This window comes from Puma concolor, chromosome F2 (genome assembly GCF_028749965.1).
Source record: "Puma concolor isolate L17-30 chromosome F2, mPumCon1.1.hap2, whole genome shotgun sequence".
NCBI lineage: Eukaryota > Metazoa > Chordata > Mammalia > Carnivora > Felidae > Puma > Puma concolor.
Window position 1 is genome coordinate 28,838,335 of NC_141684.1, and position 25,855 is coordinate 28,864,189.

Here is a 25,855-nt window from a genome sequence, read left to right on the forward strand (position 1 = left end):
CCTTCATATTCTAGAGCTAATAGATCATTTTTTAGGTGACACATTTATTTGTGGATCTTCTGAAAGTTTATAGCCCCAGGAACTGTGCCTATATTACCTAATAGACAAAATGGCCCTGCACACACACAAAAAAAATTCTAAAAATAAAAGACAAAGTTGAGAAATTCAATTTTCATTCTATTTCAATATGGATTTAATGAAACTTTTAGCAAACTTTGGCTGAGCAAAAAATTTCCCTGATAGTTCTGTTCTTATCCTCCTTTTATTTCATGGTCTGATTTGGTGTCCTTGGCAGATCTTTTGTGTTCCCTCTTGATCTTTGTCCTATGCAGGTTTGTACTGGAATGATAACACAGTTGCAAAGGCATTTCATTCTTTCTGAATATCATGCTCAAAAATCATCTCTCTAAGAGTTTTTATGAACAATATGCTTATAGCTCCAGCTGCTCCCAGTCCTATTAGTTAACACACAGACCTGTTCGAACATTAAAGGGACACACATCTTGTCTCCTTCAATTCTCTTAAAAATCATTGCCTCAGGGAGCCTGGGTGGCTCAGTCAGTTAAGTGTTTGAATTTTTTTTTTAATTAATTTATTTTGAGACAGAGAAAGAGCAAGTGGAGGAGGGACAGAGACAGAGAGGGTGATAGAGAGAATCCCAAAAGTCTCAAACTCAGGAACCATTAAATCATGACCTGAGTCAAAGTTAGACACTTAACCAACCGACCCACCCAGGTGCCCCAAGTGTCTGACTCTTGATTTTGGCTCAGGTCATAATGTCATGTTCTCGTGAGACTGAGCCCCATGTCAGGCTGTGCACTGGAATTCTCTCTCTCCCTCTCTGTCCCTCCCCCTCCCCTTTGCTTTTGCGCTCTCTCTCTCAAAATAAATAAATAAACTTAAAAAAAAAAGAGAGAGACAGAGTAGTAAAGGTATTTGAAGTACAACTTGAAGGAACAAACCGTGGCAGAAGATTGCAAGAAAGTGCCAGAAGGTATTTGTTACATTCTAAAAAAGGATGGCTGGATATGTTTCTCCATATGTCATTAAGAGGCATGCATTTCTTTTGGTTTTAATACCAAGTCACATATGGAGACAAACACTGATATCATTTTGGGCAATAGAGACAAGGGGTGGCAAAACATCTTCTCTATCAAATTTTCAAGCAAAGATATGAAAAATAGGGTCTTAAAACACCTAATTTTCTTTAAATTGCATACGCTCTTGATAAAGATTAAATATTCTACTACATCAAAAACCTTTGATAATTCTACAATAATATCAATCATTTGTCACATTATTATAATTGGCATGAAAATGCAAGATAGTGTAATGACTAGTCAGCATGAATACTGGAATCAGATAAATGTATTAGCACCTCCGTTTACCAGTGGTGAGCCCCTTGATGAGCTGATTAAACTCTTAAAGGCTTAATTTCTTCATTGGTAAAATATAGGAAATAACACCATTTTCATGGTGAAGAATAAGTGACATATCATGTAGGGTTTTTCATAGGTCCTAGTACATAGTAAGTGTTCGATATATATTGGCAATTATTATTATATAATTCAAATATTCTATCTTTTTTTTAAGTTTATTTATTTATTTATTTTGAAAGAGAGAGAATGAGTGGAGGGGCAGAAAGAGAGAGGGGTGGACAGAGGATCTGAAGTGGGTTCTTCACCGACAACAGAAAGCCTGATGTGGGGCTCAACCTCATGAAACCGCAAGATCATGACCTGAGCCAAAGTCAGACACTTAACTGACTGAGCCACCCAGGCTCCCCTCAAATATTCTGTCTTATAGGAGAAATTACATTTTATATTTAGATACAACCTCATTCCAAAAATCATGTCATTTTCAAAATACATGCAGCATACGAAGAGGGTAAAGTGAGGAAATCATGAAGAAAAGGAAAACACAGAAACAGTAAGTTAAAGATAGTTGTGAGGTTAAAATACATGTCATAAAGTCATACAGACTTTGCTAAATATGAACAATGGATTTAACTCAGAGCTGCCTAGAAGCCAGTATGAAGAGGAAAACACAACCCGTTACATGACTTTTAAAAAAACAGAAAGCTGTGTTTAAAAGAAACCCAAATAATCTGAGAAAAATGTGTCAACTCTTTAGGTCCTCATAAAAAAGGACACTATGTGAGGTGTAAACAATTTCCTCTATTACTTTTTTACAGTACAACAAATAGGAAAGAGTTTTGATTTTCTTATAATATCCCTCAAATTTGGTTACTGGAATACCATTAAAATGCAGTTTAGTGAAAACAATTTTTACAAAGTACAGCTTGGATGAATGACTTTCTGATGAGAAACAATACACCAGTAATTAAATCTTAGTAATAACCAACTTTGGGTAGTACTTTGAAATTCATGATTATTTCTGTTTCCCAGAGCTAGGTGTAACAAGTATAGTCATCCTCATTTTACAGATATGGAAACAGGTAGACTCCAAACAGGCTCAATGATTTGCCCAGAGTTATGTAGGAGAAAAATAACAGAGTGGAGACTGTTTCTTAATCTCATGGCCCTTTCTTCTCTAATCCTGTTTCCTTTTCACAAAAGCACTGTTATGAAATGGCCAGACCATTGGCAAAGCACAGAAAGGACTCCAGCCTCTGTGCCTCGGGGACAGCAACCCTCTTCGACAGCCTTGTTTTGATGTACAAACACCAGACTGGAAAGTCTCCATGAAGCAGAGCTGTTTCTACGATAGTAAAAACTTGGAGGACTTCCCAAAGGTCATTCTTATAGTGCAAGTCACTTATAAGCCATAAGAAAATAATGATGTTTTTTATTTTCATAGCACTTTACATTTCTCAAGCACTTGGATATAATTGTAGTTTCATAGCACCGGCCCCTTTAAGCAAATCAATGTATTCACAGCAATGACATGTGCGTCAAGCACACTTTTGCAGAAAGCTGCAGGTGAAGCAAGAAAAAATAAAATCTGATCATGGGCATTCTGAAACGAGATCTTCTTGCACAGAAAAACCATAATTGGTGAATAGATGGCACAGAAATTACTCACATGTTGAAATAAAATAGTACATAGCGCTTTACCAGTTTGTAAGCTGATAGTTCATAGCGTATGAATGAAGAAGTGGCAGGAGCAGGCAGAGTAAAATTTTAAAGAGGAAGAAAAGCTAATAACCCATGTTCAGACCTCAAAAGAGATAAAAGATCCCAACTGCAGCTTGAAAAGTTGTACCGCTTGTTTTAAATGCAGCCCACAACGAAGGGCAAGATCGGGCTTTAGGGAAAATATTTGCTACATTCTTCAATTATGGAATATTCTGGTTTCCACAGGATGCAAATATTTGGTCTGTCAATAATTAAGTTTCTGTGTTTCCTGTAGGCAGTTGGTGCAGGGATAAGAGGTGGTGTGTGAAATTCAACAGTTACTAAAATTGAGCATCTTGGAATGAAAATGGGCTTTTAAATTTTATTATCTAATATAGTTCTGAAAATGGCAATGACCTAAGGGTTATGAATATGGAAAACGTCTCATTTTGAATCTAACATTTTGATCCTAGTATCTCATCTTGTTCCCCGAAAATAACATAATCAGGTTGAAAAAATATATGCAGAGCAAAGATTAGCCAATTTTAACTAATGCTTTCTGGAAATGGCGCATAGTGGAAAAAAGGGGATTTCATCATCTGGGTGACGTGTGCCTGGTGACAGAAACCTGACTTCTCTGATTACCACAGGCTTCCATCTGGTGGCAAAGCAGGCTCCTTCTTCATCTTCTTTGGCTGAGATCTCAAACCAGTGTCTTTTGGGAAAATGTCTTGAAAATAAGCAATCCACCAAAATCATTACCTCTCAGAATAAGACAAGGTAAAAATTTTCTTTATAGTCAATCCAATAACAATGACCTTTTTTTTTTTTTTTAAATTTTTAAGTTTTCAAGCAAGAAAACAGAACTGCTACTAAAATTGTGTCTGGGAATTATTCTTTTGCTATTCAGGGTGTAGGCTCAATTTAAAAAAAAGATAAGCTGAGTTTATACTTAGACAACATTTAGCAAAATATGTACTCAGCATATAGCAATTACTCAGGATAATTAGCCTTCAGTACCAGACCTCGGTCCTATATTTAATATGAGGTAATAGGAATATCATTTGTTTCCTTTTTATCATCTTCTCCTGCTTCATTCCTTTGTTCCTTTTGTTTGCTTTATTTATGAACATAGTTATGTAATTAACAAGAAGTAAATTTACAGAAAATTTAATTGTTTTTAATCTAAAAATCTGGTTCCAGAGGTGATAGAAAAGTTCATTGAAACACATTTGGTTCATTTTTTTACTCAAAAATCATTTTGGCTGCCAAATATTCTTTTGACATATGATACGACTTCTTTGTCTAAATTCAGGCTCTGCTCCTATGATAACTTAAGCACGATGCCTTCCTTTTCCTGCCACTGAAACAGGTGCTGGGAATGCTTTGTATGACTGTATCCTTGTCCCCACAGCCCCTCAACTGGAACGATGAAGTGCAGGTGACAACAAAGAACTGGATGACATTCTCTAGACTTTATTTCATTGGAATCAATAGGAAACAATGGCAGTAAAGGGGAACATATTTACCCCACTTCTAGGTTCTGAGGTAAGAAAGAAGAAAACACCTCCTCCATTTAAAAGGATTGAAGGAGGTAAGTGACATCAAGGAAGAGTTAGTTTCTATTAGAAACATAGAAATAGTTCATGTTAGATGTCTTGAGGCCAAGGGATAAGTGAACACCCTCTCAGAAGACTTTGATCAGAACTACCAGTCCCTGAAGGACCTCTTCCCTCTTAACAGTGAAGCAGTATTGCAGTCTAGGAAGAGGCAAATCCTCATGGGGTGGGAAGCCAGGATTTACCTCTTTCCTTATTGCGCATGGTATGGTGGCTGAAGAACTTACATCACCGAAGTGGTGAAAGAACTAAATCATTGCAGAATGACCTACTATGGTATTAACATACATATTATTTTCACTAATACAGGGTGCTCAAAACAATGAGTGTTACTGTTTCCTTCCCTTTCTCCCAAAAGTTACCAAAACTTGCCCCTCTGCTCTGAGTTCCACTATCTCAGAGAATCTGATATTTGAAAGTAAAATCTTCTGTGCATAAGGAATAACCCCTTGCCCTGGGCTTAATTTTAGGTGAAGACCCTTGGAGTGAACAGGGATAAAAGGCTGGTGCTGGTACTAGAGACCAGTGAAAGAGAAGTTGTCCTAGCCAGGGTAGGGTCTAGGGACTTGGGGAGATAACATACATACAGAGATTATCTCTGATGGATTACCCTTATGGAATACTGATGGAGGCCAAACACTGATCAGCAAAGGTCTTCAGTGACCAGGCCTATGGTCCATGGACAGGATCTCTAGGGAATGCACTTCTGAGCTTACAGAGAGCATCAGTGCTCTCTGAAGGGAAAAATGGAAAGTAGCTCTTGCAGAAAGAGGAGCTATAAGAACTGGGAGGGCCATTCCACCTCCCACATCTTTCTATATGCACACAAGCATCCTTCTTTTCCCCCTCCAAATTTGGAATCCAAGGAGTGAGAAGACACTAAAACATATGACTGAGATTTAATTTCTCACCTCCACAGAGAGTAGGGGCATAGAGATTTTATTTGACTTAAAAAATTAAACCAAAATAACATTTCTTGTGCTGATGTGTGAGGAGGAAATACTTACCTATTACACATATAAAAAGTCCCTGCAAGTTATTTATGTTGGTTATTATTTCATCTCCTCTCAATCTCCCCAGGTTGCTATCAAACCAGGAGGTACTGAAAGTCTACATGTGCCAGTAACAGTGCATATATTATGTGATTTAATCCTCCCAACTTCCCTAAATAAGTAGCATCTCCCCCATTTTTTGAATTGAAAAAATGAGCGCAGACAGATTAAGGAACATGACCAAGACCACACAGATGGTAGGATGCTAACTGGGCCTTAAGTCTAAGGTTGCCTAACGCCAAAATTCATGCTCTTTTATTTTGCTAGGCTGCTACAAGAAGAGTATGTGAAAGCATTTTTTAATGTATAAAATGGTACATAAATGCAAGCATCATTATTATGTTAAAGGCTCTGGGGATCAGAGAGCAGAGGCACAGTATTCTCAAAGCTTTTCTCACTTCCAGGAATAACAAAGGTACCTGTACTTTTGAAGCACATAACTTTGGGAGTAGGATGTAAAGAAATTATATCTCTGTCTTAAAATATTATCACATAATGGTCAAATGTCAGGCATTCGGGTAGGCTGTCATTAAAGTCGCTTCAAATCTTTTTTAAATTTAGTTTATTTATTTATTTATTTTTGAGAGAGAGCATGAGAGGAAGAGGGGCAGAGAGAGGGAGAGAGAGAATCCCAAAAAAGCTCCATGCTTTCAGTGCAGAGCCCAACATGGGGCTCAAACCCATGAACCATGAGATCATGACCTGAGCTGAAATCAAGAGTCAGATGCTTAACTGACTGAGCCACCCAGGTGCCTTTCAATTCTCTTTTTAAAAGTGATTAGATCAGAGACAGTAATAGAACCAAGGTTATGTAAAATTAAATTTACCAGTAAAAATCACTTTCCAACCTAAGCTAAAGGGAAAAAAAATAGGAAAAACCACTCACTTCTGATTGGAAGAAAGTGCTTGGAAATGTGCATTGATTGATCCTCATGGGGAATACACAAGATCTATCATTGTTTTCACTTCCATCCTGAAAAGACAGTTCTGACTTCAGAAAGGTTCATGAAATTGACACAACCTCAGTGAAAGTAAATCTGAGTCTCCGAGAGGGATTCAAAATTGTGTTCCACTTAAGTCTGGAAGTTAAAATTTGGTGTTAATTAAAACCAAATTTTTATAATAAATGAATGTTACTGTGTTAATATTTTATTAACTCAAGTTATTTTCATTACTTATCAGATGATTAAAAGCCTACAGTGTGCCAGAAGGGAGGCAGAGAGAAAGGGAAGGGGATCGAATAAGGACAAGACTGAGACCCAGACAAGAAGGAGGGAGTCCGAGGAACATATTCCCAGATCATTCCAGAGAAGAAGCCCACGTGGTCAAGACACAGTGTTTTACGATCCAACTTTCACCAACAAAGTTTCTGGAACTAGTTAGCATTATGATTTATAATTAAGAAGGTAGAAGAAAGCAACCAGATGATAGCTGCATACTTGATTGTCAAGTAAGAAATAGTTGATTAACACGAGATCTGTAAATATACACTAACCCCAAGCAGAAAGATGGTCCACTCTCAGGAGAACTGGTCCAGCTAGTCAAATAATACATAGTTAAGGTCAGGACTCCAGTTCTAGAGAGGAGGGGACACCAGAGAAGGACACTACTTAGAATGAGTGAGATGGGAACATGGGTCAATACCCAGACCTGGGACTGGACCAAAACAGTGAGAAGAGGAAAACAGGTGAGGATGTTTGATCTTCTGACCTAATCATACACCCAGAGTTCTTCCCTTGTGTACCAGATTCCAAGTCTATGGGTAGAAAAAAACTTACTGGAGTAGAGAAGGGAGCATGGTACAGGGATAAAGAAATTGAAATCAAGAACCCAGTGGTCATTACTAGAACACTAGATTTATTCCAATCTCCAATCAGCCATGGAGAAGATGGAAGAAGGTAGAGAAAAGAGAGCCTTGGTGAAGGTGTGGATGTCATGCACAAGGTCTGTGAAAATTCCTTCACTTTTCCAGGGAGAGTGAGTCTATGCCAGAAGCCATCAGAGGGTCAGCTTGGAATAGCTGGAAAAGACAGAAGTTGAAAAGAAACATATTACACCGAGTAAAATAAATACATTTTAAACCATCTCATCTCCCTTTCAGAAATTGCTCATGTTAGATCCTATATTCATTAAAACTAAACTTCATTGTTTCCTCCCATTCAAATGCAAAAGTATGAAAAGAGTTAAAGGCAACCACTCACAAGTGCTGTGTCATTGAGCAGGTGTAACAGAATGAGCTCAGATTTAGCTAAGAGAACGGAAGGGTAAGAGGCTTCTTGCAGAAGCAGAGGTCAAAAACCATGTCTATGGCTCAGGCTCTTGACTTCAGGCCACTTGTCAAGGTTTGTCCATTACCAAGACTCCTCCCTGCCCTCTGTCTCGTCTAAAATGGATTAGCATCTTCAGGGCATTATTATGCCCTTTTTACTTTTTTATCACATTAACTTTCTTCCACAAAAGAAAACTCTTGCTGACATAAATGTTTGATTAGAAGCTTTCATATATTCCAATATAAAATGTTCCCTCTCAACTGGGGCTCATGAAATATATATCAAACAAGTTCTTTATGCAGCATAAAACAAATTTCAGTACTCCTTTTCAAGTAAAATAATAACTGTGTTAGACTACTCCTAATTCCTATAATTGGTTTCCAGAGGTAATTATTATAGCCCATGGATACACATGCAAATTCAATTTTTCAATAAATCTAACCTACCCTAAACTCTAAAGACCAAGGTTAATAACTTCTTTTGGCTTTTGCCCCAATTGTCTTACTAGGAGACATTTGACTGGTGCGTTTTTCAATCACCTTACTTGTAAAGTTTTGCAAAACAATTCTTCATGATCCATTTTATTAATAATAACCCTAGTTTCTAACTATACTAAAATTTTCTTAGCATACATGGTTCAAACCCCAGATGTTACTTCTTTTATATCTGTATTCATTGTTAGATAATCTCTTCCAATATCAAAACTTTAAACATTATCTGTGGGAATATAACTGGGTGTTTGTATTTCCATCCAAGATCCATTCCTGAACTTGAGATTCATATATCCAATCATCACCATCCCTGGTGGTCTAGTGGTTAGGATTCAGTGCTCTCATATATATCCAATCATCTACATAATATCACCGTTTGAGATACCTCAAGCTTAACATTCCAAAACTAAACTCCTGATCTTCTCTCCAAAAACTTTCCTTTTCCACATTATTCTCCAATTTAGCAAATGGTAACTTCATATTCCAGTTCAGGCCAAAATCCTTGGGGACGTCCTTGACCCACGGCTCCTCTCTTTCTCCATCACACCATATGCAATCCACCACCATATTCTGCCAACTCTTACTTGGAAATATCTCCATAACCTGATGCTTTCCCTCAATTCCACAATAAATCCACACCCCAACATTTCTTCGTGAGTTGCAATAACCTCTTAACTAGTATTCTTGCTTCTGCTGTTGCTTCCATTCAGTCTACACCCTACAAAGCAGACAGGGTAAACCTCCTCGTGTAAGTCAAGTCACACCATTCATCAGTTCAAAATACTCCAGCGGCTCTTGATCACTTTCAGAGTTAAATTTAAAGTCAAACTGTGGTCAATATGCTCTGCGTGATACGGTGCCTCACTACTGCTCTTAATTCATCTACTTCTACTTTCCTCCTTTTTCACTCTGCTTCAGCCACTGGTATCCCTGACCAAACTGAGCATACTCCAACTGCAGGGCTTTTGTACTGGCTGTCCTCTGCCTCATTTTGTTTAATCCTCAAAATAATCCTATGGGGTACTAAAATCACCCATGCTTTCCTTAAGTTATTTAGATAAACAAATTCTCAGGTCTCCTCAAGGAGTAGGACCCAGAAATCTATGCAGGGGATTGTGATGTGTGCTAAAGTTTGAGAACCACTGTTATGTCTGGAGACATTTTTGGTTGTTACAACTTGGGATGGAGGAGAAAAATGCTACTAGCATCTAGTGATAGAGACCAGGGATGTAATGCAAAGGACAGGCCCCAGAATAAAGATGATCTAGTCCAAAATGTCAATATTGCCAAGGTTGCAGAACATAGTTGTAGCACCGAGACAAAAATTTCTCAATCTTTTTTCATTATCATCTACCTAAGGACCTTCTTAGATATTTTTCCCTTACTAACCCCCCTGATTAAATTTTAGTGCCGCAGATATACCATATATCTGTTTATGTTTTGTAGTCCCTTGGAGGACAACACAAACTTGTAATATATATAAATATCTTTCAGGCTCCCAAAACCCATTTTACTCTGGTTTAGAGTATATGCTATAGATCAATAACTAGCATATCCTGAGCAGACAAGCATAGTCCTATGTGAATAAATAGCTTATCCACCAAAAAAAGCTGTAGCATCTGGCAAATACATACTAGCAAGAAATGGGGACATGGATTTGAATAGTTAGGGTGTAGGACTGGGGAGGTGAGGTTTATTGGTATGGGAGTACTCTCCCTTGATATTATTATGTCCCTAGAGACTCAATATGATGATAGCCTGCAGTCACCAAAAGTGAGATGCAGAACTGCCCTGGCAAAGTAATAAGGAAAAGATCAGAAGGAATGGAGGGGTAAGCAAGTCAGAATGAAATCAGAAGGCCAACATCTATGTTTTTTGGGAAGGTCTGAATGACATTTCCTTCACTAAAAAATAAGGGATGTACTAGTAAGGGAATACCAACATCCTCCCAAAATTTATATAATTTTGTGACCTGGAATGTGGGAGGTGTCAAGAGGGAAGAATCCATTATGACTATTTTTGGCAACTGGATTGTGTCATTCCCTCAGATAAGAAATACAAACAAAGGAATGTTTGAGAATAAAGATAATTAATTCATCTTGGGATTTGATAGTTTTGAGGAATCAATGACGCCTTCACCTAGGTTTTAAAGGACAGTGTCATCTGACAAAGCCACTACATTCCAGCAGAGAGCCTTGGCATGAGTGGGGCTCACCAAGATGTGTGAGTGGATTGCTACCCCCTGCGCATTTGAGAAGCTGAACTCTGAGTCAAAGAGCATTCTTTTTGAGCATTATGGTCTGATGAAATTTGCCTCATTAGGCTTTGGGCTTGCTTGGGACCTGTCATTCCTTTCTTCTGTTGAGTGATAAACTGAGCCATATTGATATGGCAAGAGTTTATTTTAACAACAACAACAAAAAAACAGTTTAAATCCAATATCACTAAACTGGAAGTGGTTAGGACTGCTCCACCAACAGGAGCTAGCAGAAAATGTTGTATAGAGAAGATAAAGAAACAAAGCAAAGCAAGAAAATTATTTAACTGGCTATAGCTTAAGCAGTTGCCTTATTTGGGAAAGTCTAGTTGGCTGCTTGTAACTGGTTGTCTTTAGGTTGCAGTTTCTTAAACATGAGGTGTTCCAGGTTTAGGTTTTGGTTTGCTTATGTAAGCTACTAAGGCATTAAAACCACCTCAGGGCAATAGCTTCCTTCTAAAATTAATTTAACACTTCTTTCCTACTTCTCCCTTTTGGAACAGGAATGTCTATCCTATGTCTGTCCCACCAGTACATTCTGGAAGCATGTAACTTGTGTGGTTTCAAAGGTCCACAGCAGGAGAATAAATTTGCTCAAGAAAAAGCATATCTCAAGTCATATCTAAGTCTTCCCATAGCTAATTTAGACAAAATTTAAATAAGACTTCAGACTTTAGACATCAGAGTTGATGCTGGAACATGTTAAGATCTGGGGGGGGGGGGGTGCGGAAATGAAATAAATATTTTGTATGTGAGGTCACACATTTGGGACATCCAGGGAGTACAGAGCATACAGAGAATGCTGTAGAATGATTCTGACCCCCCTCAACAAAAAAAATTCATATGTTGAAACCTAAACCCCTATGTGATGGTGTTTGGAGATCTGGGGTGCTGGGGAGGTTATGAGGTCATGAGGAAGGTGCTGTCAAGTGTGATTCTGTTTCTCTGTTGGAGAGCTTTTTCAAGTACCACAAGAGCTGGTTCGATTTACTTGTAAGGTAGCCCAAGACACCAGGTAACCCTACACCAATGAGGGATGAGAGTTGATAGACAAATAACCCAGTTTCCCCTTCCATTGGTGAGACAATGCTGAAGTCCTTCATGGTTTTTCAGAAGAGCCCCGGAGAAACTGAATCCCAGGTGTCCACATTGGTAACCCACTCACTCATGCTTGCTTCATTGGCTTTCTCCTTTTGCTCTCTTAATTTCCCCACACCTTCTTGTGTGCTTTCTGGGATCAACTCCCAAATGTAACATATGTAATTATTTCCTTTTCTCAGGCTCTGATTTTGGGTCAACCTAATCTAAAAAAGTGTCCTTCCACCCTTAATAAAACTTAAGTATTTGGGAGGAGCCAAGATGGCAGAAAGGCATGGAAGTTTTTTGTGTGTCTCACGTCTGTGAAATACAGCCAGACCAACACTAAACCATCCTACACACCTAGAAAACTGATTGGAGGATTAACACAACAATTTGCACAACCTGAACCACAGAATTCAGCAGGTATGTGGCTCAGAGAGGTGAACGTGGGGAGAGAGAAGCTGGCGGTGGCAGGGAGCTGCCTTTGCAGGCGGAGAGAGGACGGAGACTGGGCGGGGGAGAATACAGGAAAAGCACCCCTCCCCAAAAGCAGCTGGAGAGAAAGTGGAAAGTTGGAAACAGCCGCAGGGACTAAACTAAAAAGGGAGAAAGGAGAAAGGAGAGGGTTTAAATTCCAAGACTGTAAACAAGGGGAGCGCAAAGTCTGCAGCTCCGCAGCTCGATACCTGGCAGTGCTCTGGTGGGAAGGGCAAATCCCCAGGAGCAGAGTGGGGTCCGGGAGGTTCTCGAGCCGCACGGGGAAAAGAAGTTCCACTGCTGGAAGGGCATTTCGTAGAGACTGTAGCCACCTGGTCCCAGTAGACCCCAGAAAACGGCCACATTCGCTGGTGCTGGAACAAGGTCGTTAAGTGTGAAGCCTGGTGCCAGATGCGTATTGTGATTTTCCATAATCCCTGAAAAGCTGCTGCTACAATATCTCACGAACTTTTTCTGGGGCAGGCTGGCACCTGGCCGCAGTCTCAATGGCAGCAGCAGGGTCCAGCAGGCGTTCGTAGGTGCAGCCTGCATTCGGCCATTGCTTGGTGACACCCTCCCACAGAGGGGCGGAACGGGTCAAAGCCGCAGTCCTTCAGAAGTAGGGGGCCAGGAAAAATAGCCGCATCTAAGACAAGACTCAGGAGAGGGGTACTACCTGGGGCTTGGTCACAGATAGTGAAGAAGCGGGGTGTGGACAAAAGCTGAAGACAGAGAACGGGTGCAAAATTGTTGATCTGAGAGAAAGGAGTTCCCATACTAGAGACTGGGCAACTGGGTGACGACATTTTCACCATTCCTGCACATGCGCATACGCACCTACAAGCTCTGCAGCAGTCCACCCCAGTGGGCTAGCAGCGCCATCTAGTGGAGAACGGACCTGTTACACTGAGCCCCGCCCAAGTGGGCCAACCTCGCTCTTCAAGAACACAGGTCTCACCGCCTACTTAGTTTATGGACTATAAAGCTCTACATAGTCTGACTTCTAGGGGAAAACAAAGTAATTTCAGTCCTATTTCAATCCATTAGCAGGTCCATCTATTCAATTTTCTTTATTTGTTTCTCTTTTTTTTCTCTTTCACACTATTCTTTTTCTTGAATACATAAAAATTCACTTTTATTTTCAATTTTTATTAAAAAATATTTTTCTTTAATTTTTTTACTATATGTTTAAATTTTGTGTAATTTTTTTCAAATTCTATCTTACTTCCACCATTCTATTTTAGTCTACTTCAGTGTATTTACCTTTTCAAATGTTCAAATGATTTCCTTGTTTTCTTTTTTCTTTTTCTTTTTTCTTTTTTGTTTCTTTTGTTTTTCTTGAATGCAAAAAGTGAAAAACATCATTTTTACTTTCAATTTCTATTAAAAATATTTTTCTTTAATTTTTTCACTATATTATTTGCTTTTATGTAAATTTTTTAAAATTCTATTTTACTTCCATCATTTTATGTTAGTCTACTACAGTGTATTCACTTTTTCAAATTTTCAAAGGATTTCTTTTTTTTCTTTTATTTTTCATTTCTTTTCTTTTTCTTGAATACAGAAAAAGAAAAAAATTCACTTTTATTTTTAATTTTTATTAAAAATATTTTTCTTTAATTTTTTCCTGCTATATTCTTTACTTTTGTGTAAATTTTTTTCAAATTCTATTTTACTCCCATCATCTCATTTTAGTCTACTTTAGTGTATTCGTTTTTTCAAATTCTCAAATGACTTCCTTTCCCCCCCTTTTTCTCTCTGATCTGTCAAACTACTTTCAACACCCAGACCAAAACACATCTAGGATCTAGCATCATTTATTAGATTTGTATGTGTGTGTGTGTGTTTTTTAAGTTTTTTAATTCTAATATTTTTTAATTTTAATATTTTTTAATTTTTATTTTTCTACCTCATTAATTCCTTTTCTCCCTTCAAAATGACAAAACAAAGGAATTCACCCCAAAAGAAAGAGCACGAAGAAACGACAGCCAGGGATTTAACCCACGCAGATACAAGCAAGATGTCTGAACCAGAATTTAGAATCACGATAATAAGAATACTAGCTGGAGTCAAAAATAGATTAGAATCCCTTTCTGCAGAGATAAAAAAAAAAGTAAAAATAGTAAAAATGAAGTTAAAAATGCTATAACTGAGCTGCAATCACGGATGTATGCAGCAGCGGCAAGGATGGATGAGGCAGAACAGAGAATCAGTGATATAGAAGACAAACTTATAGAGAATAATGAAGCAGAAGAAAAGAGGGAAATTAAGGCAAAAGAGCACGATTTAAGAATTAGAGAAATCAGTGACTCATTAAAAAGGAACAACATCAGAATCATAGGGGTCCCAGAAGAGGAAGAGAGAGAAATAGGGGTAGAGGGTTATGTGAGCAAGTCATAGTGGAAAACTTTCCTAACCTGGGGAAAGACACAGACATCAAAATCCAAGAAGCACAGAAGACCCCCATTGGATTCAACAAAAACCGACCATCAACAAGGCATATCATAGTCAAATTCACAAAATACTCAGGCAAGGAGAGAATCATGAAAGCAGCAAGGGAAAAAAAGAGTCCCTAACCTACAAGGGAAGACAGATCAGGTTTGCAGCAGACCTATCCACAGAAACTTGGCAGGCCAGAAAGGAGTGGCAGGATATATTCAATGTGCTGAATCAGAAAAATATACAGCCAAGAATTCTTTATCCAGCAAGGCTGTCATTCAAAATAGAAGGAGAGATTAAAAGTTTCCCAGACAAACAAAAATTAAAGGAGTTTGTGACCACTAAATCAGCCTTGCAAGAAATTTTATGGGGGACTCTCTGAGGGGTGAAAAGATAAAAAAAATAAAAATAAAAAACAAATAAATAAAGACCAAAAGCAACAAATGTTAGAAAGTACCAGAAACCACCACCAGAAACTCCAACTCTACAAGCAACATAATGGCAATAAATTCATATCTTTCAGTACTCACTCTGAATGTCAATGGACTCAATGCTCCAATCAAAAGACATAGGGTTACAGAATGGATAAGAAAACAAGATCCATCTATATGCTGTTGACAATAGACCCACTTTAGACCTAAAGACACCTTCACATTGAAAGTAAGGGGATGGAGAACCATCTATCATGCTAATGGTCAACAAAAGAAAGCCAGAGTAGCCATACTTATATCAGACAATCTAGACTTTAAAATAAAGACTGTATCAAGAGATGCAGAAGGGCATTATATCATAATCAAGGGGTCTATCCACAAAGAAGACCTAACAATTGTAAACATTTATGCGCCAAATGTGGTGACACCCAAATATATAAATCAATTAATCACAAATGTAAAGAAACTCATTGATAGTAATACCATAAGAGTAGGAGACTTCAACACCCCACTCACAGCAATGGACAGATCATCTAATCAAAAAATCAATAAGGAAACAATGGCTTTGAATGACACACTGGACCAGATGGACTTAACAGATATATTCAGAACATTTCATCCTAAAGCAGCAGAATATACATTTTTCTCCAGTGCACATGGAACGTTCTCCAGAATAGACCATATACTGGGACACAAATCAACCTTAATTAAGTACAAAAAGATAGAGATCATACCATGCATATTTTCAGGTCACAATGCTATGAAACTCGAAATCAACCACAAGAAAAAATTTGAAAGGTAAAAAATATTGGAGACTGAAGAACATCCTACTACAGAATGAATGGGCTAACCAAGAAGTTAAAGATGAAATTAAAAAGTATATGGAAGTCAATGAAAATGTTAACACCAGGGGCACCTGAGTGGCTCAGTCGGTTGAGTGTCTGACTTCAGCTCAGGTCATGATCTTGCAGTTCGTGAGTTCGAACCCTGCGTTGGGTTCTGTGCTGAAAGCTCAGAGCCTGGAGCCTGCTTCAGATTCTGTGTCTCCCTCTCTCTGCCCCTTCCCACTCATGCTCTGTCTCACTCTGCCTCTCAAAAATGAATAAACATTAAAAAAAAAAAGAAAATGATAACACCACAACCCAAAACCCCTGGGACGTAGCAAAGGTGGTCATAAGAGGAAAGTATATAGCAATCCAGGCCTTCCTAAAGAAAGTATCTATCTAAGATACACAACCTAACCTTATGCCTTAAGGAGCTGGAAAAAGAACAGCAAATAAAACCCCAAACCAGAAGAAGACAGGAAATAATAAAGATTAGAGCAGAAATTAATGCTACCAAAACCAAAAACACAGTAGAACAAACCAGAAGCTGGTTCTTTGAAATAATTAACAAAATTGATAAATCACTAGCCAGTTTGATCAAAAAGAAAAAGGAAAGGACCCAAATAAATAAAATCAAGAATGAAAGAGGAGAGATCACAACCAACACAACAAAAATAAAAACAATAATAAGAGAATATTATGAGCAATTATATGCCAATAAAATGGACAATCTGGAAGAAATGGACAAATTCCTAGAAATATATACACTACCAAAACTGAAACAGGAAGAAATAGAAAATTTGAACAGACCCATAACCAGTAAGGAAATCGAATTAGTAATCAAAAATCTGCCAAAAAACAAGAGTCCAGGGCCAGATGGCTTTTCAGGGGAATTTTACCAAACATTTACGGAAGAGTTAACATGTATGCTCTTGAAGCTGTGCCAAAAAATAGAAACCAAAGGAAAATTTCCAAACTCTTTCTATGAAGCCAGCATTACCTCGATTCCAAAACCAGACAGAGACACCACTAAAAAGGGGAACTATAGACCAATTTCCCTGATGAACATGGATGTAAAAATCCTCAACAAGATATTAGCCAACTCGTTCCAACAATACATTAAAAAAATTATTCACCATGACCAAGTGGGATTTATACCTAGGATGCAGAGCTGGTTCAATATCCACAAAACAATTAATGTGATTCATCACATCAATAAAAGAAAGGACAAAAACCATATGATCTTCTCAATAGATGCAGAGAAAACATTTGACAAAATACAGCATCCTTTCTTGATAAAAACCCTCAAGAAAGTAGGGATAGAAAGAGCATACCTCGAGATCATAAAAGCCATATATGAATGACCCAACGCTAATATCATCCTCAATGGGGAGAAACTGAGAGCTTTACCCCTAAGGTCAGGAAGAAGACAGGGATGTTCACTCTCGCTACTGTTATTCAACATAGTATTGGAAGTCTTAGCCTCTGTAATCAGACAACACAAAGAAATAAAAGGCATCCAAATTGGCCAGAAGGAGGTCAAACTTTTACTCTTCGCAGATGACATAATACTGTATATGGAAAACCCAAAAGATTCCACCAAAAAAACTGCTATAATTGATTCATGAATTCGGCAAAGTTGCAGGATATAAAATCAACGCACAGAAATCAGTTGCATTCCTATACACCAATGAAGCAACAGAAAGAAAATGAAGTGACAGAGAAATCAAAGAATCGATCCCATTTACAGTTGCACAAAAAATCATAAAATACCTAGGAATAAATCTAACCAAAGAGGTGAAAAAATCTATACACTGAAAACTATTGAAAGAAATTGAAGAAAACACAAACAAATGGAAAAAGATTCCATGCTCCTGGATAGGAAGAACAAATATTGTTAAAATGTTGATAATACCTAAAGCAATCTACATATTCAATGCAATCCCTATCAGAATAACACCAACATTCTTCACAGAGCTAGAACAAATAATCCTAAAATTTGTATGGAACCAGAAAAGACCCCAAATAGACAAAGCAATCTTGAAAGAGAAAACCAAAGCTGGAGGCATCACAATCCCAGACTTCAAGCTATACTACAAAGCTGTAATCATCAAGACAGTATGGTACTGGCACAAGAATAGACACTCAGATCAATGGAACAGAATGGAGAACCCAGAAATGGACCCACAAACGTATGGCCAACTAATCTTTGACAAAGCAGGAAAGAATATCCAATGGAACAAAGACAGTCCCTTCAGCAAGTGGTGCTGAGAAAAATGGACAGTGACATGCAGAAAAAATGACCTTGGACCACTTTCTTACACCATGCACAAAAAAAACCTCAAAATGGATGAAAGACCTAAATGTAAGACAAGAAGCCATCAAAATCCTTGAGGAGAAAGCAGGCAAAAATCTCTTTGATCTTGGCCACAGCAACTTCTTACTTAACACGTCTCCAGAGGCAAGGGAAACAAAAGCAAGAATGAACTACTGGGTCCTCAAAATAAAAAGCTTCTGCACAGCGAAGGAAACAATCAGGAAAACTAAAAGGCAACCAACAGAATAGGAGAAGATATTTGCAAACGACATATCAGATGAAGGGTTAGTATCCAAAATCTCTAAAGAACTTATCAAACTCAACACCCAGAAAACAAATAATCCATTGAAGAAATGGGCAAAAGACATGAATAGACATTTCTCCAAAGAAGACATCCAGATGGCCAACCGACACATGAAAAAATATTCAACATCGTTCATCATCAGGCAAATACAAATCAAAACCACAATAAGATACCACCTTACACCCGTCAGAATGGCTAACATTAACAACCCAGGCAACAACAGATGTTGGCGAGGATGCAGAGATAGAGGATCTCTTTTGCATTATTGGGAATGCAAGCTGGTGCAGCCACTCTGGAGAACAGTAAGGAGGTTCCTCGAAAAATTAAAAATAGAACTACCCTACACCCAGCAATTGCACTACTAGGCATTATCCAAAGGATACAGGTGTGCTGTTTTGAAGGGACACATGCACTCCCATGTTTATAGCAGCACTATAAACAATAGCCAAAGTATGGAAAGAGCCCGAATGTCCATCGACGGATGAATGGATAAAGAAGATGTGGTATATATATACAATGGAGTATTACTCGGCAATCAAAAAGAATGAAACCTTGCCATTTGCAACTACATGGATGGAACTGGAGGGTATTATGCTAAGTGAAATTAGTCAGAGAAAGACAAAAATCATATGACTTCACTCATATGAGGATTTTAAGAGACAAAACAGATGAACATAAGGGAAGGGAAACAAAAATAGTATAAAAACAGGGAGGGGGACAAAACAGAAGAGACTCATAAATATGGAGAACAAACTGAGGGTTACTGGAGGGGTTGTGGGAGGGGGGATGGGCTAAATGGGTAAGGGGTACTAAGGAATCTACTCCTGAAATCATCGTTGCAGTATATGCTAACTAATTTGAATGTAAATTTAAAAAACAATAAAACAAGTTAATAAAAAAAACTTAAGTATTTTTTAGGACTAGAAGTTAGAGTTAAGAAAATTCATCTGGGAAAGATTCAGAAATATGTAGTCTTGATACAGTACCTAAAAGGAGATAGCTTTAGTGAAAGTTTCATAGACATCTTTATGCAGATGCTTACTTAAAGACAAGCTCCGTTCTTTTCAGTTACAGGGATCTTAATTTCTGACTTTTGGCCTTTGAATTTGTCAAGTCAAGCCACTGCCATGCTTTGGGAAACCAGAAGACGCATCTTGCTTTCTGCAGGTCTTTTCAGAGGTGTGTCATTTTCTATGGTGTGTGTCATTGCTCTAATATGCTTTTCCCAATCGATGGAAAATGGAGACCATTTTAAAGTTTCATTAGCTTCATGATGCCTTATCCTGTTCGTCATCCTGCTCGCCTGCTATTAGAGGGCAATTACTTGATGAGCTCTCTTAGAAGAATGAAAATGCTAAATGATGTTCACTTAGTGGCAACTTAAAAATCTGATCTCATTTCTGATCCAGAGTTCCTGCTATAGAAGAAACTCAGTAAAAGGTTGGAGGCACTTCATCAAGATGGAAACAAGCTAGTTCCTACTGGAACAGAATATGGTTTAAAAAAAAATCCTAGTGCATCTTTCTCTCAAAAATTTGACTATTCTTATTGTTCAAATGAGTGACCTTCATCTATTTCCACGTTATTTGAATCACCTTCCAATGTGAAAGTGGCAGGATTTCTCTTCATAAATTAAAATGGCTAAAACATGTCTTCATTCTGTCCCTAATTCAAATAGGCTTACTCTTAGGTTTTTTAATGCCCTGTTTACAACTCATCATTTTGGCTTTTATATGACTTTGTGTGGCTTCTCCAGAGTACTGTCCACAGTTTCTGTCATAAATTTGCATCCCTTTCTTTTAAAGCATAATAAATAGAAATAGCAATGTCAAATGACAACAGAGGAGTCAAACTGGAAACTCTAAGAAGACTCCTCAGAATCCACTCAGCTAGAATGAAAAAACATTGCTCCACCAAGTTAAGATGCTGTGAACCATTAACATGTTTAAACTTTGGTAAAACCTATTTCAGAATTTGCTGCTTGCTTAAACTTTCCTGGGAGACTCAGAAAAATAAAAAGAACACACACAATGAATAGCCACCCCTGTTGAGAAATAGGTATTATACACCCAGAAAAGGAAATAAGGTTGGACCCACATAACAAATGTTATGTACAAGATGTAAGTTACCAATAGGCAGACTTCCTTATGGACAGAGCAAATTCCACACAAAGAAGAGGAATTATATTAACTACACGCCCATCCAACCTGTCTGCTCCTCCCAGAATTTCCAGTCAAGGAAATACAAGAAGGATAACACCATCTGGGAAAGGATTTCTGAACCAGAGTCTCATTCAGAATGTTATTACTTTTTAAGGCAGTGATCCAAAAATTGAGCGTTACAGTAGACTAGTGATTATACGAGCAGCTCAAGCCAAGCTAGAGGGGAGGAAGTGATCGCACATCTGCTCTGACTTTAATGCCAGCCTCTGTTCCTGACACTAAGCCCTCAGAGAGCAGAGAGTGGGAGTGCTTAAACTGGGTACCATATAAATTAATCAGAGTCAAACTAGTTACAGATAAACTCATCCAACCTGATACACCTCCATTGTATTAGGAAATAAAGAATATAAATAAATTAGTTGTGGAGTTGTGTTCTGTAAAATATTTCATTTACCTTTATGAGTCCTTAATATTTTAAATATTGCATAGATATTGTATAGATACCAACTCATTTGAAAAACATAGTTTCCTCTACTAGATAAGTGTGCTGCAATCGTAGGTTAAAGAGGAAAAAAGTTGTGAGTCATGTTTCTTTATGAGAATGACCCAAAGGGGAGCCTCTTACCTTGCTGTTCCTTAGTGTATAACCATGAACAAATTGCTTTACCTCTCTAGTCTCAGATGCTTTATTTTTAAGGAAAAGAGATTGTCCTAGATCAATTGTAATGGAACTTCCAGCTCTAACATTCAGTTATCATTCAATGATCACAAATTTTTCTATGTTGACATCAGATTCAGGTTATTTCATTTTATTCCAAGTCAGAGGCAAGAAAACTGAGAACATAGAATTAAATGTTCACCCATAAATACTCTGCCCAGGATCCTTTCTATTTGGTTTTGATAGAGAACAAACCATTCAGATTTTCCAGTTAGTTATATTTCAAGAGAGGTATAACTGATAGCTGTATTTGTGTCACTCTGTGCTCAGCATCCTACAAACTGCTTTGGCATATGTTGGCTCATCTGATCTGCATGACAACCCTGAGGAAATCAACTCAGAAAAATAAAAACTTATCCATTTTCTCAGCTTTAGAAAGTAAAGTGACTGAGGTAAGAATGATTGACTCAAAGCCCATACTCTTCAGCACTGCGTTATAGAGACTTAATTAAAGAAAATAAGAACTAAAAACACACTTACTTTCAGTAGGAAAATCCAGAAGTGTGTTTGGAAAGGTATGTGTTGGCATTTCCTAAGGAGCCAGGAAGTACTAATAGGTGTGCAGCAAAATCAAGACAGACATACATGAGATGAACTACTAAATATTTTTCTCTCAATTAACAAAGTATAAAATTATAAACAATACATTTGAAAGAGTCACTTAAGATACGAATTATTTGAGGGGCGCCTGCGTGGCGCAGTCGGTTAAGCGTCCGACTTCAGCCAGGTCACGATCTCGCAGTCCGTGAGTCCGAGCCCCGCGTCAGGCTCTGGGCTGATGGCTCAGAGCCTGGAGCCTGTTTCCGATTCTGTGTCTCCCTCTCTCTCTGCCCCTCCCCCGTTCATGCTCTGTCTCTCTCTGTCCCAAACAAATAAATAAACGTTGAAAAAAAAATTTTTTTTTTTAAAAAGATACGAATTATTTGAAAAGACAAACAGTTCTACCTGGTACATTAAAATTGATTTTGAGTTCATAATAACTTCAGGAATACATATTTGTATTAATTCGTCTCAGATTTTCTTTGAGAATGATAAGATCGGGCAAAAATGAGTCGAGTTTAGATCAGGCAATATTGCAATAGGTACAAATATTGAATCATTATATTATATGCCTGAAGCTGTAGTAATGTTATAGGTCAATTGAGTCTCAATTTTTTTTAAAAAGGATCAGAGGGGCACCTGGGTGACTCAGTCGGTTAAGTGTCCAACTCTTGATTTTGGCTCAGGTCATGACCTCATGGTTCATGAGATGGAGCCCTGCATCAGGCTGTGTGTTGACAGGGTGGAGCCTGCTTGGGATTCTGTCTCCAGAGCCCTCTCTTAGTGCCCTTGCTGTGTTTGTGCACTTGCTCTGTCTCAAAATAAACAGTGTTTCAAACCTACCTAAATGCAACTTATCAAGATAATGCCTACAAGGAAAAGGCCAGTTGAGGTAGAAATAATAACTTCACTGCTAGACGTGTTGAATTTCTGATATATGGAAAGTTCCAGCAGAATATGTAGAGGGGGCAGATGGAATTATGAGTCTTAGGTTCATAAGAAAAATTATTATTGTCAAGATATATTATTCAACCAGAATAAATACAGTTCCAGCTACTTGAAAAGCACATATAACACACATTTATAGTGAGGTTGAAATTTATACACTAGAACTCATACATAGGAAAGAAATATCTAGCTCTAGTTTTCCTCTGAATCTATCTTACCTTCTAACCTATTCTACTGAAGATGTAAATTTACCTAGTAAAATAACTCAGTGTCTTCCCATTCAAAGCAGTTTTTTTCACCGGTAAATACTCTCTCAAGTCAGAGTTGAAACTCCCTCTCGGGGCTATTTCTCCCCTCCACTAAACTTCCCTTCCCTAGGGGCATCTAGATAAAGGTGAAATTTGTGTATCACCTGGGCAGTCGGATGGGGGAGGAGTAAGGGTTTCTGGGCCTCACAAGCTGCCCTCTAGTTTGTCACTGACCCTCACTAAAAGTCCTCTTTCTGCCTAGTTACTGGACACTCTATGCTTTCGTGCACCTAGAAGGGAGCCAAATCTACTTGAGATAAATTTGGAGCCAAGTATATCTGGAATCAAATCTCAGGTAAGTCACTTAGTAGCTACATGTCTCTGAAAAAGCAGCTTAACTTGACTGATTTTACCTTACTAATCTGTAAAATAGGGGTTCTTTCCTACATTCCAGAGTAAAAGGAGTTAGAAAACAATTGCTCATAAAAGGTCCCCTTCTGGGGCACCTGCGTGGCTCATTCAGTCCATTGAGCATTGGACTTCAGCTCAGGTCATGATCTCACGGTTCGTGAATTCAAGCCCACATCGGGCTCACTGCTGTCAGCCTGTCAGCAGAGAACCCGCTTTGGATCCTCTGTCCCTCTCTCTCTGCCCTTCCCCTGTTTGCACTCTCCCAAAAATAAATAAATATTTTTAAAAAAGAAGAAGAAGATCCCCTTCTCACTACAGCCATTTAAGCAATAGCCACATCTAGTTTTAAACTTGTGTGCATTAAACAATATCATCCTGGTTAATGCACTGAGGAAAAGTTCTCCTCAGCCGAGCCTCCATACAAATATTAAGGTTTAGGTACTTATTCTGCTTAAAATTTTACCTGTTGTTTGTATAACATTCCTAACATGTATCGATGGGAAAAAGAAAAAAACTACACGAAGAGAAAATTTAAGTCTCCTAGTATATAAAATTTTGTCTCCAATCCCTTAGGCCTAAGCCAAAGACCATACTTTTAGGAGACAAACACTTCTAGGATGAGTAGAAACAATAAGTAATGTAAGCTGTTTCTTTAAAGGGCTTTATCTCCATGATCTATTGGCAGAGGCTGACTTGAGGGCGCTTATCCTCCAAGTAAACCCAATGAAGTTCAATCATTTAATGACAAACTCTCTTGCTCTTTGCCTCACAACTCATCCACAGACTGAGCAAGATTCTTGGTATGGCATCCAGGAATCAGCAAGCCTTGCAAGAGACATCTGTGACATGTGTCATGAATTCACAGCAATGACATCTTCAAGGTGGCCCACTGGTGCTTCTCAGTGTATCCCTAAGTCCAGAGCAGCATATCTGCTGATGGTAGCAGAACACCTGAAGTTCCAAAATGCCTACGGGGTGAGCAAGGAAATATCACAGAATACAACAGGAGACTTTCTTGGGTTGCATGATCCTGGCATATAAAAAAATAACAAATAAAAAAATTGGCAGGCCAATGGTGATCTGGCTGGTACTACTATTGCTGCTTTCTGAGAGCTTGCCCTGGCACTAGCATCCACAGCTAACCAGGCATGTTCAAGTTACCCCTTTTTAGCAGTAAGTTGGAGAACCGGGACTGGGTCCTGGGCATAAAAGAACCAAAACCCACTGTGACACACAATTAAAATTTGCACTATATTGACAGTAAGCACTGCCTTAGCTTCTCTTGCTCTCACTCCATTCATATTATTTACCCTAGAACCTTCCAAATGCAATTTGGAGCCTCCCACCTAAACTTCCTGAAGGGAGAATCTTCCATAGTGATGAATGCAGTTTTTACATATGTGAAAACCACCAAATATCTCCAACCAGGAAAACAATTCTGGTTCTGTTTTTAAAAATAGTTTATTCTTTTTCTTGGATTTTCTTCTGCTCTGTAGCATGCTCTGAGTTACTTTATGCCCCCCCTAAAGCCATAAGTATTATCAGTTCTCTCATTTGAATGAACCACTGTACCTGACAGGTTGCAGCAAACAAGGCAAAGAACATGGAGGACAGTCAGCTACTTAGACAATTGTATTTAGGGTCCAATTAAATTTGCATGCTCATATGCTTTTAATTGACTGCATGTTATAACAATAAGAAATAAGAAAAACAAAAACAAAACGCTATTTTAAAGTGAAAAGAGACATGAGCAAAAATTTTAAAGTAATAACATAACCTCTGGGGCAGCTGGGTGGCCTAGTCAGTTAAGCATCCAACTCTTGATTTCAGCTAAGGTCATGATCTCAGGGTCATGGGATTGAGCCCCACGTTGGACTCTACACTGAGGTAAGAGCCTGCTTAAGATTCTTTCTTTCCTTCTCCCTCTGCCCTTCTTGCTTGCTCACACTCTCTCTCAATAAAATAAAATAAAATAAAAATAAATTAAAAAAATATTATAACCACGAAGCTATTAACTTCAGTCTCCTATAGTCAATAACACAATGATAATTTCACTTATCCCACTGGCAAGAAAAAAATTAAAATTCTCTGAATTGAATGCAGTGAAATATGTCCACTCATTCTTGGGAGTAAGAATTGTTTCAATCTTTTTGAAGGCCAATTTAGTATCATTATCATTATTATTTAGTA

At 38.2% G+C, this 25,855-nt stretch overlaps 1 protein-coding gene and 2 long non-coding RNA genes across 3 annotated transcripts in view; 2 read left to right on the forward strand and 1 right to left on the reverse strand.

Annotated features, from left to right (window-relative positions):
* LOC147571891 (uncharacterized) overlaps nt 1-25,855 on the reverse strand; it is a 207,165-nt gene that overhangs the window by 91,056 nt on the left and 90,254 nt on the right. The gene's annotated exons all lie outside the window — the stretch shown is intronic.
* On the forward strand, nt 2,558-7,832 carry LOC147571893 (uncharacterized). Its single transcript, XR_015246669.1, has 5 exons — nt 2,558-2,755; nt 3,728-3,857; nt 4,492-4,625; nt 6,016-6,163; nt 6,931-7,832. It is a non-coding gene; the product is annotated as an uncharacterized LOC147571893 (long non-coding RNA).
* On the forward strand, nt 11,973-24,734 carry LOC147571894 (uncharacterized). Its single transcript, XM_086695207.1, has 5 exons — nt 11,973-12,269; nt 19,707-19,817; nt 21,789-21,910; nt 23,517-23,609; nt 24,449-24,734. Exons 2-5 carry the CDS (start codon nt 19,766-19,768, stop codon nt 24,704-24,706), a joined length of 525 nt encoding a protein of 174 aa, XP_086551333.1. The 5' UTR covers nt 11,973-12,269; nt 19,707-19,765; the 3' UTR covers nt 24,707-24,734.

Coding starts and splice junctions, on each gene's coding strand:
- LOC147571894 (XM_086695207.1), top strand. CDS start 19,766: ATGCTTTGGGAAACCAGAAGACGCATCTTGCTTTCTGCAGGTCTTTTC. Junction 19,818..21,788: donor TTCTGCAGGTCTTTTCAGAG/GTGTGTCATTTT, acceptor CTCTGTGCTCAG/CATCCTACAAACTGCTTTGG. Junction 21,911..23,516: donor TAGAAAGTAAAGTGACTGAG/GTAAGAATGATT, acceptor CTTTCTGCCTAG/TTACTGGACACTCTATGCTT.